Genomic DNA, 19,240 nt, shown 5'->3' with positions numbered 1-19,240 from the left:
TAGATACAGTGGGATCTTGGAAAAGCCCAAGCACACTATTTCCAAACATCAATTCTAGGTGGTAAAACCTGGAACCATGTAGTCAATCTGTGAAGCACAGCTTAGTCCAATTTCCCAGAAGGTCACGAAGGGCTCTGACAACCAACTTTGATTATTTAGCATGGGGCCCTTTTTTCCTTCCAAGAATATAAATGACACATTTCTTCGACTTCACTTTTTTTTTTTTTTTTAGTTCCACAAGCAAACATCTTCAAGTAGTGCAAGTAGGCCTCAGCATTCTCAAACACTATTCTCATTATTCCTAATACCTCCATACTACTATTATTTTATATACACATTCGTGTTGCTATTTTTATAGATAAAATATAAAGGCATGAATTAACCTCCTGGTTAACTCGTGGGTGAGAATTCTGAGGCTCAACGAGGCTAAGAAATGAGCCCAGAGCTTGCTGGTTAAGAATACAGGTCCTCTAGATTCCCAGGCCCCAACACTTACCATTAAGCCACACTGCCATTCAGGGAATGCTACTAAATCCAGTTACTGTACACAACTACTTTCAGGTCACATAACTGGGTGCAAAGAGCTCTATAGCAAGGATTGGGGCGGCAGGAAGGGTACACTACCTAAGCTAAGATTGTTTTTCTTTAACGAATATAGCACATGTTCCCGATTTCCATCCTCCCCCACGGGCAGAACCCACGTGCCAGTCCCCCGCTACCCAGAACCGCTCCCTCCCCACACTACCCCACGCTACCCAGCAGCCTCCCCACGCCCTTCCCTCTGTCCTCCCGCAAGCGCTGCACCCGCGCCTCCCGCCCCCTCCCCAGCGACGGCCGCCGGGGCGCCCGCGCTGCCCTCGCGCGCCGCAGCCCGCGCGCCCCCGCCTCCGCCCGGCGGGGTCACCCCCGGGGCCTGCGCGCGCCCTTCCCGCCGCCTGCCCGCCCCGAAATCCTCCCGCGACGCCGACGCCGGGCAGGCCGCGCCCGCCGCGCCTGCCATGGTGGGCGCCTCACCGTCAGGCTGGGAAACCGGGCCCGGCTGCGCCATGACCAGGCGGCCGGCCTCGGGGAGCGGGGATGGGCGGGGAAGCGGCGTCCCGGGCTCCCGCGGGCTCAGCTGGCGGAGGAGGCGTCGACCGAGCCGCCGCCGCCGCCGCCCAGGGAGGAACCGCTAAGGCTGGAGCCGCCGGCGCCGCCACAGCCGCGGGCAGAGACGGACCCGACCGCCGACCTCCGCCTCCTCATCCTGACAGCGGGAAATAAGCAGTGCGCAGGCGCAGGGGGATGAGGCGGCACGTGACGTTGGCCGGAGGGGAGGGGCGGGGCCTCGGGAGCGCGGAGGGAGCGCCGCGGGAGGGGAGGGTCCGGGCCAAGCTGGGCGCCTGACCCAGCGGCAGAAGGAGGCTGAGTGCGAAGCGCAGCTGGAGAAGAGGGGCTGCAGTAGAGGCCTGGCCTCTCGAAGGGGCCGGTCCCGGTTCTCCACCCCAGCACAGTGGGGGGGAAAAAAAAAAAAGAATAAAGAGAGGAGGACGGATGGCGGGGTGCAGTTCCAGCCTCTACCTCTTCTAGCTTTGCGACCTTGGGAGAGTCACTTCACCTCTTGGAATTTTTATCGATATAACGGCAAAGAAAAGTTTAAACGAGGTAATAAAGTATGAAGAACTGTTTCCGAAAGTACTCGGCCTGGACTCCGGTCTTCTGATGTAGAGGCCAGTATACTATCCATTAAGCAAATACGTTTGGCTTTTTAGTCGTGATAGATGCTGGAGATACAGCCAGGTACAGACCCTGCACTCATGGCAGGAGAGGAGAAATCATAAACACAAAATGTGGCCCTTTATACCTGGGCCCCTGGGCCCTATACTTTAGGAACTCCCCTCTAATCACCACTACCCATCTGATTTCGACACCTGGAGCGCCCTGTGCCAAGGAGGTAGTTTAAAAAGCTTTTTTTTTTTTTTTGAGATAGAGTCTCACTCTGACACACCCAGGCTGGAGTACCATGGTGCAATCTCGGCTCACTGCAACCTCTGCCTTCCGGGTTCAAGCGATTCTCCTGCCTCAGCCTCCCGACTAGCTGGGACTACAGGCGCACGCCACCACACCCGGCTAATTTTTGTATTTTTAGTAGAGACGGGGTTTCACTATGTTGGTCAGGCTGGTCTCAAACTCCTGACCTCATGATCCGCCTGCCTCAGCCTCCCAAAGTGCTGGGATTACAGGCGTGAGCCACCGCGCCTGGCCTAAAAAGCTATTTTGAAATCAGAGAGGAGCATCAGGAATTATGTACATTTTAAGGCCCAGCAATCCCACCCCAGGGTGAGGGAGTCCACAGGGTTTGGCACTTCAGGACCAAGTTCTGAATACCTGTGGCCCCAGAATTCCCTTTCCAGATGGCTGAAGCTGTGGTCTCTTTCCCAGATCCATTCTCTCTATGGCAGAGTCTAGGCATCCCTAAAAGAAGCTAAAGTGAAGCCATAAAAAAGAATGAGTTCATGTACTTTGCAGGGACATGCATGAAGCTGGAAACCATCATTCTCAGCAAAGTAACACAGGAACAGAAAACCAAACACCGCATGTTCTCACTCATAAGTGGGAATTGAACAATGAGAACACATGGACACAGGGAGGGGAACATCACACACTGGAGCCTGTGGGGGGTGGGTGGAAGGGGAGGGAGAGCATTAGGACAAATACCTAATGCATGCGGGGCTTAAAACCTAGATGACAGGTTGATAGGTGCAGCAAACCACCATGACGCATGTATACATATGTAACAAACCTGCACATTCAGCACATGTATCCAAGAATTTAAAGTATAATAAAAAATAATAATAATAGGCCAGGCACAGTGGCTCACTCCTGTAATCCCAGCACTTTGGGAGACTGAGGCAGGTGGATCACGAAGTCAGGAGTTCAAGATCAGCCTTGCCAAGATGGTGAAACCCCGTCTGTACTAAAAATACAAAAAATTAGTCGGGTGTGGTGGCAGGCGCCTGTACTCCCAGCTACTCGGGAGGCTGAGGCAGAGAATTGCTTGAACCCAGAAGGCGGAAGTTGCAGTGAGCCGAGATTGCACCACTGCAACTCCAGCCTGGGCGACAGATCAAGACTCCGTCTCAAATAATAATAATAATAATAATCAGAAAATCCACTAATTGGAATCAGTTTCTACTTTCTTTAAATCATTTGTTTTAAATAAGATATACTTTTATTAAAATGATTATTTCTCATTGAAAAAAAGGGGGGCTAAAGGGCAGCTTTGTTTTATTTTAAGGGGGTAACACGACGCTTGGGTGTTTGAGCTCCTATGTCCACAGATCCCTCATGGTGCAGGTCAGACGTGAGAAAAGAAGGCAAGTGAACCAAGAGACAATAGTTGGGCCCAGGCCTGTACTGCCTTCGCCACCTCATTCATGGGCATAACTCCCAGGAGTCCAGGAATTCTAAATTTAAACCTGGTCTTCCAGGTCTTAAACAATGTAGATTTGTCCAAGTAGAAGAATAGACTATATTAAGGTTAGCAGTTAATTGGAGTAGTTTGTAATTTTATTTTATTTTATTTTATTATTTATTTATTTATTGGAGATGGAGTCTCACTCTGTTGCCCAGGCTGGAGGGCAGTGGCACTGTCTCAGCTCACTGCAACCTCTACCTCCCAGATTCCAGTGATTCTCCTGCCTCAGCCTCCTGAGTAGCTAGGATTATAGGCGTGTGTCACCACGCCCCGTTAACTCTTGTAATTTTAGTAGAGACAGGGTTTCACCATGTTGGCCAGGCTGGTCTTGAACTCCTGACCTCAAGTGATCTGCCCACCTCGGCCTCCCAAAGTGCTGGGATTACAGGTGTGAGCCACCACGTCCGACCTGGTTTGTAATTTTAAATAATTTAGGTATCTATTTGTACTTTTGCCCCAGGTCCTGCCATCATTAGGGGAGAGCCAATATACAGACTCAAGTTTTTTGAGCAGTTAATGTCTCCCAAATGGCTGGTGTGCATTTGAGAGAACAAGCAGGGTCTCCCCAACACCCTGCCCAACCCCCCATAAATGATTTTCCTGGATGAGCAAATCCATGCTTACCAGGGAGACCTTTGGCCAGGACATGGCAGCCCAGTGCATCCTCTGTATTGTTGTGATGAATAACACGAGGTATAAGCCATAAAGATAGCAGATGCGGCCAGGTGCGGTGGCTCATGCTTGTAATCTCAGCACTTTGGGAGGCCAAGGCAGGCAGATCATTTAAGGTCAGAAGTTCAAGACCAGCCTGACCAACATGGTGAAACCCTGTCTCTACTAAAATACAAAAATTAGCCAGGCGTGGTGTTGGGCACCTACAATTGGGAGGCTGAGGCAAAAGAATTGCTTGAACCTAGGAGGTCCAGAGGTTGCAGTGAGCCAAAATTGCACCACTGCACTCCAGCCTGGACGACAGAGCAAGACTCCTTCCCAAAAAATAAAAATAAATAAAAATAAAATAGAAGGGGCTCCTTCCAGTGAGAGAGTGGCAAATTTATTGCCCTTGATAATGAGGCTTGAAGCCAGGCCCTCAAGATCAAGGTCCCTGAGAAATGGTCAGGCATATGATTTGGACACCTAGGGCTCTCCATGTGAAGGAAGTAGTTAAAAAGCCATTTTGAAATCAGATAGGAGCATCAAGAATATTGAACATTTTCATATTTTTAGGTAAACCCTAAGACCCAGCAATTCCACCCCTAGGAATATATTTTAGGAAAACAAATGTATGCTCAAAGTCTTTATTAAGTATAAAAGATGTGATTCTTATGTTCTGAAGGAAATTGGGAATAAGACATAAACACATGAAATAATTAGTTACCAATGACATTGCCCATGTACCATGTGCCCCAGGAGGCACACGAATATTCACAGTGGCATAGTTCATAATATGATAAATAAAGGACCCATATGTTCATCAACAGTGGACTAGATTTTTAAAAAGTTTTAACATACAGGGCATGGTGGCGGGTGCCTGTAGTCCCAGCTACTGGAGAGGCTGAGGCAGGAGAATGGTGTGAACCCAGGAGGCGGAGCTTGCAGTAAGCTGAGATCACACCATTGCACTCCAGCCTGGGCGACAGAGCAAGACTCTGCCTCAAAAAAAAAAAAAAAAAAAAGTTTTAACATACAATGGAATACTCTACAGCAATGAAAATGAACAAACTGGCCAGGTGCGGTGGCTCACGCCTGTAATCTCAGCAATTTGGGAGGCCCAGGCAGGCGGATCACGAGGTCAAGAGATTGAGACCATCCTAGCCAACATGGTTGTCTCTACTAAAAATACAAAAATTAGCTGGGTGAGGTGGCATGCACCTGTAATCCCAGCTACTCGGGAGGCTGAGGCAGGAGAATCGCTTGAACCCAGGAGGCGGGGGTTGCAGTGAGCTGAGATCAAGATCACACCACTGCACTTGAGCCTGGCAAGAGAGCAAGATTCCATCTCAAAAAAAGAAAAAAGAAAAGAAAATGAACAAACTAAAACCACATATTTAATGTAGATGAATCTCACAAACCTAATTTTGAGAAAAATAAGAAAATTATACAGTACTTAGAACCTGATTCCACTTGCATAAAGTTCCAAAGCAGACAAAACTAAACATTATGCATACATAGTTGGTAAACAGTAAAGATAGGAAGAAAACCAGTATCGCAGAAATCATGACAGTAGTTCCTGGACCAGGGAGGGACAGGTAAGGGAAGCATAGACTTGGTGTAGTTTAAGTGAGAAAGATTTGGGTGTGACCAGGCGCAGTGGCTCACGCCTGTAATCCCAGCACTTTAGGAGGCCGAGGCGGGCGGATCACCTGAGGTCGGGAGTTCGAGACCAGCCTGACCAACATGGAGAAACCTCGTCTCTACTAAAAATACAAAATTAGCCAGGCGTGGTGGAGCATGCCTGTAATCCCAGCTACTCGGGAGGCTGAGGCAAGAGAATCGCTTGAACCTGGGAGGTGGAGGTTGCAGTGAGCCGAGACCGTGCCATTGCACTACAGCCTGGGCAACTAGAGAGAAACTGTGTCTCAAACAAAAAAAAAAAAAGAAAGAAAGAAAGATTTGGGTGTATTTGCCCATTACAAACTTAAAATGAGCAAGTTCTGGCCCGGCGCGGTGGCTCACGCGTGTAATCCCAGCACTTTGGGAGGCCAAGGCGGGCGGATCACGAGGTCAGGAGATCAAGACCATCCTGGCTGACATGGTGAAACCCCGTTTCTACTAAAAATACAGAAAATTAGCCAGGCGTGGTGGCGGGCGCCTGTAGTCCCACCTACTTGGGAGGCTGAGGCAGGAGAATGGCATGAACCCAGGAGGCGGAGCTTGCAGTGAGCCGAGATTGTGCCACTGCACTCCAGCCTGGGCAAGAGCGAGACTCCGTCTCAAAAACAAAAAAAGAGCAAGTTCTATGGCACTGATAGAAAGCATTCACTCTGTGTTTCATTAATAGAGTCACACAGTGTAGATTATAGGAAAGGATGCATCTCCTGCACATTATCCTGATTGGGTCACATCAGCAATGTTGGTTTTGTTTGTTCTGTGCACCATTTTTTGCAGGGACACTGACCAGCTGCAGTGGATGGAGACCCAAGGAATGAAGTATCCATCCAAAAGTTTCTGTGCAAAATACATGGAAATATCAAAGAAAGTTACACTAGGGGTGGGAGGGTAGATGACTTGCGCCATGAAGATTGTCCTCAAATCCCTGGAGTACTGTGTATACAGATGGGCAGGGATTGCAGCAAGAGAGGCTTCAGCTCTTCAACTAGATTTCTTCAACTAAAGAACAACTTGCTCTCCCTCAGAGCTGACCAGAGCAAGAAGGAACTGCCTTTCAGGCAGTGAGCTTGTCACTGCAAGCGTACAAGCAGATCTGACTAGCAAGTGGTCAGGCATGCTAGAGAACAGACTGCTGCATTTTAACGTTGACTACATGTTTCCCATAAATATTATTTCCCCTAACTGACAATCCAAAAGGTGGGCAATAGGCACAGATTAGGCCGGGTGTGGTGGCTCATGCCTCTAATCCCGGCACTTTGGGAGGTTGAGGCATGTGTATCACCTGAGGTCAGGAGTTCCAGACCACCCTGGCCAACATGGCAAAACCTCATCTCTACTAAAAATACAAAAATTAGCCAGGTGTGGTGGCGCGTGCCTGTAATCCCAGCTACTCGGGAGGCTGATGCAGGAGAATTGCTTGAACCTGGAAGATGGAGGTTGCAGTGAGCCAAGATCTCGCCACTGCACTCCAGCCTGGACAACAGAGCAAGACTCCAGGTCAAAAAATAAAAATTTTTTAAAAAAAAACAGGCCCAGAGTAGACAAATGAAAATTTCCTCAATGAATTCTGTTCCAAGGATTCTGTCCTGTGGTTTCCAATAAATACAAATGGCTATCAGACCAGGTGTATCAATTCAGGGTTCAGCTGATAGTACTCACTACTGTTGGTTTTCCTCTCCCTCTGGGACCCAGATTTTTCAAGAGCAGGAAGGGATCAGGGAGTAGGGCCAGGGCACCATACGTCCCTGGCCTTCAGTAAGGGACAGGTTCAGTGCAGGTTATAGGGGAAGGACCAGAAGCAGGGACTTGTGCTTTCCAGACACTTGTCACCTTCCAGGCAAGTGGAAACCCTTAGAGAGTCACAAACTGAGTACTAGCTTCCTCACTAAAGCTTCCCAGGAAGAGCTCACGAGGTACAGACACCCATGATGTCTTTAGCCAGGGTGATTCCCCCACCTGATTTCTCGCTCTCCAAGTATCCCCTGGTCTCTTTGGCCATGAGCAACTACTTTCCCCTCCTGGAACCTAGAGAAGGAAAACTAGAATCATGATCATTGCTCCATTGCATCCTTGCTCCACCCCTCCATCCCTCTCCCAAGTAAGGCCTATGTGGGAGAGTACCACAAACATAAGGCTGAGGCTGAGTTTTTTTTTTTTGAGACAGGGTCTCACTCTGTCGCCCAGGGTCAAGTGCAGTGGTGCAATCTCAGCTCACTGCAACCTCCGCCTCCTGGGTTCAAGCAATTCTCTTGCCTCAGCCTCCCAAATACCTGGGACTACAGGCGTGCACCACCATGCCCAGCTAATTAAGGCTGACTTCTCTATCACAGTCTCACAAGATGTAGATTGATATCTAGGGAAGAGCTCCAGGCTTTGAATCAGAAGACCTAGAAATTCTGGTACACGGTGGCTTGCACCTGTTATCCCAGCACTTTGGGAGGCCCAGGTGGGTGGATCTCCTGAGGTCAGGAGTTCAAGACCAGCCTGGCCAACATGGTGAAACCCTGTCTCTACTAAAAATACAAAATTAGCCAGGCACGGTGGCTCATGCCTGTAATCCCAGCACTTTGGGAGGCCGAGGCAGGCAGATCACGAGGTCAGGAGATCAAGACCATCCTGACTAATACGGTGAAACCCCGTCTCTACTAAAAATACAAAAACAAAATTAGCCAGGCGTGGTGATGGGCACCTGTAGTCCCAGCTATTCGGGAGGGTGAGGCAGGAGAATGGCGTGAATCTCAGAGGAAGAGCTTGCAGTGAGCCGAGATCGCGCCACTGCACTCCAGCCTAGGCAACAGAGTGAGACTCCATCTCAAAAAGAAACAAACAAACAAAAAAACATAAAATTAGCTGAGAGTGGTGGCACATGCCTGTAATCCCAGCTACTCAGGAGGCTGAGACAGGGGAATTGCTTGTACCTGGGAGGGGGAGGTTGCAGTGAGCCAAGATTGCACCATTGCACTCCAGCCTGGGCAACAGAGTGAGACTCCATCTCAAAAAAAAAAAAAAAAAAGAAATTCTGGTACAAATTACCTTTTGACCCAAAACACATTGTTTAACCTCTCTGAGTTCTTGTTTATCTAAGTTCCTTATCTCTAAAATGGGAATAATAAATCAGCCTTTCAACACATCAGGAGGCTAAAGAGATCAAATACCTAACCTCTAACACATGGTAGTTGGTCTATAAATATCAGCGTGCCCCTCTACTCATTTCCTTCTTTCTGTCCTTTTTTCCTAGATAGGTAGTTTCCACCCTGGGAAGAAGGGTCCTGGACCATAGAAGTCAGTCTGTGAAGGTATCACTAGGGATCCAGGGCAGAAATCACCAATATTTGCAAAAGCCTAACGGAACCATAACATTTATTCTAGATAAGGTTGCAAGGCTAAAATGTCAAGTTTCTTTGCTTTGGACAGAAATTATATCATATTGCTTATCACATGCTGATTAAAAGTTCTTTTTTTTTTTTTGAGACAGAGTCTCTGTCACCCAGGCTGTAGTGCAATGGCACAATCTCAGCTCACTGCAACTTCTGCCTCCTGGGTTCAAGTGATTCTCCTGCCTCAGCCTCCTGAGTAGCTGGGATTACAGGCACCCGCCATTATGCCTGGCTAATTTTTGTATTTTTGTAGAGACAGGGTTTCACCATGTTGGCCAGGCTGGTCTTGAATTCCTGACCTCAGGTGATCCACCCGCCTTGACCTCCCAAAGTGTTGGGATTACAGGTGTGAGCCACCATGCCCAGCCCTTATTAAAAGTTCTTATTCCAGTTATTATTCTATTTTATTTTATTTTTATTGAGATGGAGTCTCCCTCTGTCACCCAGGCTGGAGTGCAGTGGTCCGATCTTGGCTCACTGCAACCTCCGCTGCCCGGGTTCAAGTGATTCTCCTGCCTCAGCCTCCTGAGTCGCTGGGAATACAGGCACATGCCACCACACCTGGCTACTTTTTTTTCTTTTTTTAGTGGAGACGGAGTTTCACTATGTTGGCCAGGCTGGTCTCAAACTCCTGACCTCAGGTGATCTGCCTGCCTCAGCCTCCCAAAGTGCTGGGATTATAGGCATGAGCCACTGCGCCTGGCCTGTTCTTATTCCAGTTCTAATTGGAATTAATTGTTGATTAATAATACAAAGAGGGATCCATTTTTACTTTTTGTTTTGTTTTGTTTTTTGAGACAAAGTCTAACTCTGTCGCCAGGCTGGAGTGCAGAGGTGTGATCTCAGCTCACTGCAGCCTCTGTCTCCTCGGTTCAAGTGATTCTCTTTCCTCAGCCTCCCAAGTAGCTGGGACTACAGGCGCACCCGCATGCTTGGCTAATTTTTTTTTTTTTTTGGTAGAGAGAGGGTTTCACCAGGTTGGCCAGGCTGGTCTCAAACTCCTGTTCAAGTGATTCGCCCACATTAGCCTCCCAAAGTGCTGAGATTACAGGTGTGAGCCACTATGCCTGACCCATTATTACTTGATAAATGTAGTTTGCTAGATAGAGTTTCTTCAGAGCTGGTGGATGCACCATTCTCACAGAATTCCTCTTTTGTAACATCAACCACACAGTGGCATAGTTGGCTGGAAATAAAAATGGCTGCTATTTACTAGTGTAGACCATGTGCTAAGCAGTGGACTAAGTGCCTTACCCTTGTGTTGACTGATGTAATCCATTAAGAACAATATGATGGAGATATTAGTTGACGGAACCTGTTGTCTATTCATAGACGCAGAGTGGTTTATTTCTTATTTCTTTTTTTTTTTTCTTTGAGATGGAGTCTTGTGCTGTTGACCAGGCTGGAGTGCAGTGGCATGATCTCAGCTCACTGCAAACTCCCCCTCCCAGATTGAAGCTGTTCGCCTGCCTTGGCCTCCCAAGCAGCTGAGATTACAGGTGCACGCCACCACACCCAGCTAATTTTTGTATTTTTGGTAGAGATGGGGTTTCACCATGTTGGCCAACACTGGTCTTGAACTCCTGACCTCAGGTGATCCACCCATCTCGGCCTCCCAAAGTGCTGGGATTACAGGCATGAGCCACCACGCCTGGCCAAAGCTGACAATTTTTTTTTTTTTTTTTTTTTTTTTTTTGAGACAGAGTCTTGCTCTATCACCCAGGCTGGAGTGCAGTGGCTGGATCTCAGCTCACTGCAACCTCCACCTCCAGGTTCAAGCAATTCTTGTGTCTCAGCCTCCCAAGTAGCTGGGACAACAGGAGCTCACCACCACACCTGGCTAATTTTTTTGTGTTTTCAGTAGAGACAGGGTTTCACCATGTTGGCCAGGCTGGTCTTGAACTCCTGACCTCAAGTGATCCACCACCTTGGCCTCCCAAAGTGCTAGGATTACAGGCATGAGCCACCATGCCCAGCCTGCAGACCATAATATTAACTGTTAGTAATACGTACCACTTACTGAGCACCTACTATTCACTAAAGATTTTTAATCGGGCCGGGCTCGGTGGCTCACGCCTGTAATCCCATCACTTTGGGAGGCTGAGGCGGGTGGATCACGAGGTCAGGAGATCGAGACCATCCTGGCTAACACAGTGAAACCCCGTCTCTACCAAAAATACAAAAAAATTAGCCACGCGTGCTGGCAGGCGCCTATAGTCCCAGCTACTCTGGAGGCTGAGGCAGGAAAATGGCGTGAACCCGGGAGGCGGAGCTTGCAGTGAGCTGAGGTCCAGCCACTGCACTCCAGCCTGGGCGACAGAGCGAGACTCTGTCTCAAAATAATAATTAATAATAATAATAAAATAAATATATTTTATCTCCTCAATCCTTTTAACAGCCCTTTGAAGTAGGTTCCATTATTATCCCAGAGCTCAGAGAGATTAAATGACTTGCCCAATTCACACAGTCAACAGGAAGAACCAGAATTTAAATCCATCTCTGCCTGACTTCAGAGTGTGTGCCTATTTGCTGTTGGTGCTGGCTAGCCATATCTGTCAGATACCACCGAATGTAACCGCCCAAGGGGTTCGTTCACCTTGCCCGCTGCCTAGACAGAGCCGATTCATTAAGACAGGGAAAATTGCAATAAAGAGTAATTTATGCAGAGCTGGCTGTGCGGGAGACTGGAGTTTTATTATTACTCAAATAAGTCTCCCTGAGCATTTGGGGAGCAGTATTTTTAAGGATAACTTGGTGGGTGGGGGGAAGGCAGGCCAGTGAGTCAGGAGAGCTGATTGGTCAGGGATGAAATCATAGGGAGGTCGAAGCTGTCTTCATGCACTGAGTCAGTTCCTGGGTGGGGGCCACAAGATCAGATGAGCCAGTTTATTGATCTGGGTGGTGCCAGCTGATCCATCAAGTGCAGGGTCTGCACAGTATCTCAAGCACTGATCTTAGGAGCAGTTTAGGGAGGGTCAGAATCTTGTATCCTCCAGCTGCATGACTCCAAAACCATAATTTCTAATCTTGTGGCTAATGTTAGTCCTACAAAGGCAATCTAGTCCCCAGGCAAGAAGTAGGTTTGTTTTGGGAAAGAGCTGTTATTGTCTTTGTTTCAAACTATAAACTAAGTTTTTCCCAAAGTTAGTGCAGCCTATGCCCAGGAATGAACAATGACAGCTTGGAGGTTAGAGGCAAGATGGAGTCGGTTAAGTTAGATCTCTTTCACTGTCTCAGTCATAATTTTGCAAAGGCAGTTTCATGAATATCCCCAAACTTCCATGCTGTAATATTATCAAATGAATTGATTTTTGTAGTTTTCATAGGTATCTCTAAAAGTTACCCTCCCTTATATTTCTTCTTTATTTTAAAAACTAAGGCCGGGCATGGTGGCTCACACCTGTGATCCCAGGACTTTGTGAGGTCAAGGCTGGCGGATCATCCAAGGTCAGGATTTCGAGACTAGCCTGGCCAACATGGTGAAACCCAGTCTCTACTAATAATACAAAATTAGCCAGGCGTGGTGGGATGCGCCTGTAATCCCAGCTACTTGGGAGACTGAGGCAGGAGAATCGCTTGAACCCGAGAGGCGGAGGTTGTAGTGAGCCGAGATCTAGCCATTCCACTCCATCCTGGGCAACAAGAGCGAGACTCCATCTCAACAAAAAAAAAAGCTCTTTAAACATGTCAAAAGATGCTTAACTTCACTCAAAAGAGAATTCAAACTGAAACTCCACCGAGATACTGTTTCTTTTTGTTTTTTGTTTTTTGTTTTTTTGAGACGGAGTTTCGCTCTCATTGCCCAGGCTGGAGTGCAATGGTGCGATCGCGGGTCACCGCAACCGCCACCTCCCGGGTTCAAGCAATTCTCCTGCCTCAGCCTCCTGAGTAGCTGGGGTTACAGGCATGAGCCACCACGCCCAGCTAATTTTGTATTTTTAGTAGAGACGGGGCTTCTCCATGTTGGTCAGGCTGGTCTCAAACCCGTGATCTCAGGTGATTTGTCTGCCTCGGCCTCCCAAAGTGCTGGGATTACAGGCGTGAGCCACCGCGCCCAGCCTGAGATACTGTTTCTTACTCATTGACTGACAAAAATTCAAAAGGTGGCAACCTACTATATTAATGAAGCTGGAAGGAAAATAAGAACTCTATTACATTGCTGTTGGAAGTACAAACTGGAACAAATACTAGACAGAGAAAATTTGGCAATGTTTAACAATCATATATTCATATGTATCTATCCTTTGACACAATAATCTCTTTTATAGGAAGTTACCTTGAAGATACATCTGCAAAAAATGAAAGAACAAGTGCACAAGGTTGTTAATTGTGACATTTTAGCAAAATGTTATGAACAGCCCATATGCCACGTACACAGGAAATTCATTGAATTATACATGGTAGAGCTACACAATAGAGTACTATGTGGCATAAATGCGAATGAACAGAAGTTCCATGTATTATTATGAAGTGAATGTCATGATATACATTTTTTTTTTGAGATAGAGTTTTGCTCTTGTCACCCAGGCTGGAGTGCAATGGTATAATCTTGGCTCACTGCAACCTCCGCCTCCCGGGTTCAAGCGATTCTCCTGCCTCTGCCTCCCTTTTTTTTTTTTTTTTTTTTCCTGAGACAGTCTCGCTCTGTTGTCCCGGCTGGAGTGCAGTGGCACGATCTCAGCTCACTGCAACCTCCGCCTTGCAGGTTCAGGCAATTCTTCCTGCCTCAACTTCTTAAGTATCTGGGACTACAGGCGCCCAAAGTGCTAGGATTACAGGCATGAGCCGGCACACCCGGCCATCATGATATATTTTTAAGTGAAAAAAAAAATCATGGTTCAAAAATGTATATAGAGTATGCCACATTTTGTTAAGAAAAGTGGGAGAGGCCGGGCGCAGTGGCTCATGCCTGTAATCCCAACACTTTGGGAGGCCAAAGTGGGTGGATCACCTGAGGTCAGGAGTTCAAGACCAGCCTGGCCGACATGGTGAAACCCCATCTCTAGTTAAAGTACAAAAATTAGCCAGGAGTGGTGGTGCTCACCTATAATACCAGCTACTCAGGAGGCTGAGGCAGGAGAATCGCTTGAATCTGGGAGGCGGAGGTTGCAGTGAGCCCAGGTCACGCCGTTGCACTCCAGCCTGGATGACAAGAGCAAAACTCCATCTCAAAAAAAAAAAAAAAAAAAGAGAGAGAGAGAGAGAGAGAGAAAGAGGAGGAAATAAGACTATATATTCTGTATTTCCTAAAATTTTAATAATAACTTTATCGAGATATAACTCAAATTTTAAAATCTACCCCTTGAAAGCACGCACTTAAGTAGTATATTCACAAACATATGCAATCATCACCACAATTTTAGAACAGTTTAAACATCACCAAAGAAACCCTGTACCAATTAAAGTCACTGCCTAGTCTCCTTTTCTGACAGACACTGGCAACGAGCTACTAATCTGTTTTCCATGTAGATGGATTTTCCTATTCTGGACATTTTATATGAATGGAATCACACAATATGCTGGCTTTTGCATGTGGCTTCTTTCACCAAGCATGTTTTCAAGGTTCATTGTCTCATAGCACCTGTCAGTAATTTGTTTCCCTTTGTGACCAAATAATGTTTTATTGTGTGGCTATCCCACATTTGGTTATTCATTCATCAGTTGAGGAACATTTGAGTTATTTTCATATAACACTGCTGTGAACATTTGTGTGCAATTTTTGTGTGGACATATGTTTTCATTTTGCTCAGCTATATAACCAGGAGTAGAATTGCTGGGTCATATGGTGACTCTATGTTTAGCATTTTGGAGAACTGCTAAACTGTTTTTCAAAGTAGCTGCACCATTTGATGATTCTACCAGCAATGTTTGAGGGTTCCAAATTCTCTACATCTTTGCCAACACTTATTTATTGTCTACTTTTTTTTTTTTTGATGGAGTTTCGCTCTTGTCACCCAGGCTGGAGTGCAATGGCACAACCTTGGCCCACTGCAACTTCTGCCTCCCGAATTCAAGCAATTCTCCTGCCTCAGCTTCCTGAGTGGCTGGAATTACAGGCACCTGACACCATGCCTGGCTAATTTTTGTATTTTTAGTAGAGACGTGGTTTGGCCACGTTGGCCAGGCTGGTCTCGAACACCTGACCACAGGTGATCCACCTGCCTCAGCCTCCCAAAGCGCCATTATCTTTTCTGGATAAATGTCTATTCAAATCCTTTGCCCATGTTTAAATTGGGTTGTTTTTCTTTTCATTGTTGAGTTGTAAGAGTTCTTTTTGTATTTCGGATTCAAGTCCCTTATCAGATATATGACTTGTAGATATTTTCTGCCATTCTGTAGATTGTCATTTCACTATCTTGATGTCCTTTGAAGAACAACAGCTTTTATTTTTATTTTTATTTTATTTTATTTTTTGAGATGGACCCTTGCTCTGTTGGCCAGGCTGGAGTGCAATGGCATGATCTCAGCTCACCACAGTCTCCACCTCCCAGGTTCAAGCTATTCTCCTGCCTCAGCCTCCCAAGTAGCTGGGATTACAGGCATGAGCTACCGTGCCCGGCAGTTTTTTTTTTTTTTTTTTTTTTTTTGAGACAGAGTTTTGCTCTTGTTGCCGAAGCTGGAGTGCAATGGCGCAATCTCAGTTCACTGCAACCTCTGCCTCCTGGGTTCAAGCGATTCTCCTGCCTCAGCCTCCTGAGTAGCTTGGATTACAGGTGCCCGCCACCACACTCAGCTAATTTTTGTATTTTTAGTAGAAACAGGGTTTCACCGTGTTAGCCAGGATGGTCTCGATCTCCTGACCTTGTGATCTGCCCCCCTCTGCCTCCCAAAGTGCTGGGATTACAGGAATGAGCCACCACGCCCAGCTGAAACAAAATTCTTTAAAGACAGAGTCTCGCTCTGTTGCCCAGGCTGGAGTGCAGCAGTGTGACCTCAGCTTACTGCAGCCTTGACCTCTTGGGCTCAAGCAACCCTCCTATCTCAGCCATCTGTGTAGCTGGGACTACAGGCATGTGCCACCACACCAGGCTAATTTTTGTATTTTTTGTAGAGATGGGGTTTCACCATGCTGCCCAGGCTAGAACATACAATGGATTTTTGTTTTTTGGGTTTTTTTTAGACGGAGTCTTGCTCTGTTGCCCAGGCTGGTGTGCAGTGGCACAATCTTGGCTCACTGCAACCTCCGCTTCCCAGGTTCAAGCTATTCTCCTGCCGCAGCCTCCTGAGTAGCTGAGATTACAGGCATGCACCACCACCCCCAGCTAATTTTTTTGTATTTTTTGTAGAGACAGGGTTTCTCCATGTTGGTCAGGCCGGTCTCAAACTCCTGACCTTAGGCGATCCGCCCACCTCGGCCTCCCAAAGTGCTGGGATTACTGGCGTGAGCTACTTCGCCCGGCCAGATATTCTTAATTGCCTTGAACCAATAAGCTTCACAGCTTTTGCCAAAGGGCTCAGTGTGTATGTTGGATCACACCTGCAATGCTCCAGGAGACAGTTTATGACTCTCCCCTATCCCTCACTTCCTGTTTGTGCATAGCCTCGAGGTCAATCAGAGATGAGATTTTGTGGCCTTCTCAGGGCTTTCTTCGGCATGTGCACAGCCGTGTATGTACATGTGTCCTTCTAGAGTCCTAAGAATAAGTCAGAGATTATCAAAGTCCTCTATGGACATCTCATTCCTCAGCTTTTCCTTTTAAACTCTTTGATCATCTTCTTGTTAGCCCCAGCTGGCATTACCACCTTGGGTAGCTGCACTGTTAAGCAATTGCAGCTGTTTTTTGTTTTTTGTTTTTTGTTTTTTTTTCCAACAAATGCCATAGGATAGGACTGTTTGCATGGAGTGAGCTCTGAGTCTGTTTAAATAAAGACAAGCCCTAGGAGTAGAGATTTTCAGGGCGCTGCCAGATAGATCAAATGGTGACAATTCTCTGCATTAGGAGTTTGATGATCTCTTACTTATTCTTGGGACTCTGGAAGGATACATGCATGGGCAGGGCTGTGCACATGCCCAGGAAAGACCTGAGAACGCACCAATCTCTCACCTCTCACTGTTCCCTCCAGCGGCTGCTAGGCTGTTGCTTTTTTTTTTTTTTTTTTTTTTTTTGAGATGAAGTCTCACTCTGTCACCCAGACTGGAGTGCAGTGGTGCAATCTCAGTTTACTGTAACCTCCTGCCTCAGGCTCCTGAGTAGCTGGAAGCGATTCTCCTGCCTCAGCCTCCCGAGTAGCTGGGATTACAGACCTGCGCCACCACCACGCCCGGCTAATTCTGTATTTTTAGTAGAGACAGGGTTTCTCCATGTTGGTCAGGCTGGTCTCGAACTCCCGACCTCAGGTGATCCACCCGCCTAGGCCTCCCGAAGTGCTGGGATTACAGGTGTGAGCCACCTCGCCTGGCCTCGGCTGTTGCTTTTTTTTTTTTTTTTTTTTTGAAAGACAGTATCTCTCTCTGTCACCCATGCTGGAGTGCAGTGGCACAATCTCGGCTCACTGCAACCTCCGCCTCCCGGGTTCAAATGATTCTCGTGCCTAACCTCCTGAGTAACTGGAATGACATACATGTGCCACCACGCCCGGCTAATTTTTGTATTTTTAGTAGAGACAGTGTTTCACCATATTCGTGAAGCTGGTCTCAAACTCCTGACCTCAAGTGATCTGCCCACCTGGGCCTTTCAGAGTGCTGGGATTAAAGGTGGTAATATCATTCGGGTAGCTTTCTCAACCAAAAACGTCAAACCTGAACCTAATCATGAACAAACAAATAAATCTGGACTAGGGTTTCTCAACCTCAGCACTGCTGTCATTTTGGGCTGAGTCATTCTTTGTTTTGGGAACTGTCCTGTGCTTTGTAAGATGTTTAGCAGTATACTTGGCTCCTGCCCACTGGATGCCAGTAACACCTTTCCAGCTGTGACAACTAAAAGTGTCTTCAGGCCGGACATGGTGGCTCGCACCTGTAATCCCAGCACCTTGGGAAGCTGAAGTGGGTGAGACTCTGTCTCAAAAAAAAAAAAAAAAAAAAAACTGGCCGGGCGCAGTGGCTCACGCCTGTAATCCCAGCACTTTGGGAGGCCGAGGTGGGTGGATTACTAGGTCAGGAGATCGGAACCATCCTGGCTAACGCAGTGAAACCCCATCTCTACTAAAAATACCAAAAAAATTAGCCGGGCGTGGTGGCAGGCGCCTGTAGTCCCAGCTACTCGGGAGGCTGAGGCAGGAGAATGGCGTGAACCTGGGAGGCGGAGCTTGCAGTGAGCCGAGATCACACCACTGCACCCCAGCCTGGGCAACAGAGTGAGACTCCGTCTCAAAAAAAAAAAAAACTAACTTGATTTCAAATGTTCCAGTAAAAAGTAAACTCTGTGGGACAATGGGGAGAGGTGAGGAAAAGGAAAGAAAGAGAGGATGTGTACAAATTTTGGCAAATCAGCAATTTATGAATTTTATAGAAGAGTATATGGGTGTTCATAGTTATTATTCTTCCTACTTTTTGGTAAGTTTGAGATTTTTCAAAATAAGAAGAGAAATATGATAAAGGTGAAATGTGATAAAATTCATGGAAAAAGTGAATTAAGCAAAGGGGCTGGAAATCACTTAGGGAGTGAATGTAGATAGAGGAGAGAAGGCTGCTAAGGACAGAGTCCTGGGAAGCCAAGTAGATTGACAAGGAGAAAAACCAGGGAGGCTTGAAGCCATGGAAGCTCAAAAAGAATGTATTTCATGAAGGACAAAGTTTTCAACTGCTTCGAATGCTGCTAAGAAGTTCAAAAAGATGCCAACAGAAAAATTAAACAAGCAAACATTGGTTTTGGCAAGATGTACAGGTCATTAATGACCTTGATTAAATAATGAGAACAAGAGCCCAATTGAAGTGGCTTGAGAAAAAGTTGCAGATGAGGAAGAATGAGAACAGAATAGACCACTGTAATGACAAGGTTGATTTGGAAAGAGAACAGAGTGGAGAGTTGCAAGAGGACATGGGCTTGAAGCAGGTTTTTTTTTGTTTTGTTTATGTCTTTGGAGATGAGTGATATTAAAACATCTTTTTGTTGTTGTTTGTTTTTTTGTTTTT

General features: G+C 46.8%; 1 protein-coding gene across 4 annotated transcripts in view; it reads right to left on the bottom strand.

Moving 5' to 3' along the window:
- Positions 1-1,272, bottom strand: part of RABEP1 (rabaptin, RAB GTPase binding effector protein 1) — a 114,089-nt gene extending 112,817 nt beyond the window's left edge. For 3 of the 4 annotated variants that reach the window (XM_054536053.2, XM_063717975.1, XM_054536055.2), the window contains exon 1: positions 1,015-1,257. In XM_054536053.2, the coding sequence (XP_054392028.2) occupies positions 1,015-1,048 (34 nt within the window). In that variant the 5' untranslated portion in view covers positions 1,049-1,257. Of the gene's footprint in view, positions 1-1,014 lie in introns of all 4 variants that reach the window. The other variant, XM_002826900.5, reaches the window with a different exon arrangement.
- Positions 1,273-19,240: the final 17,968 nt, after the last annotated feature.

The sequence above is a fragment of the Pongo abelii genome, chromosome 19, assembly GCF_028885655.2.
Source record: "Pongo abelii isolate AG06213 chromosome 19, NHGRI_mPonAbe1-v2.0_pri, whole genome shotgun sequence".
In the NCBI taxonomy this organism is placed as follows: domain Eukaryota; kingdom Metazoa; phylum Chordata; class Mammalia; order Primates; family Hominidae; genus Pongo; species Pongo abelii.
This window is presented reverse-complemented; position numbering and strand designations above follow the sequence as displayed.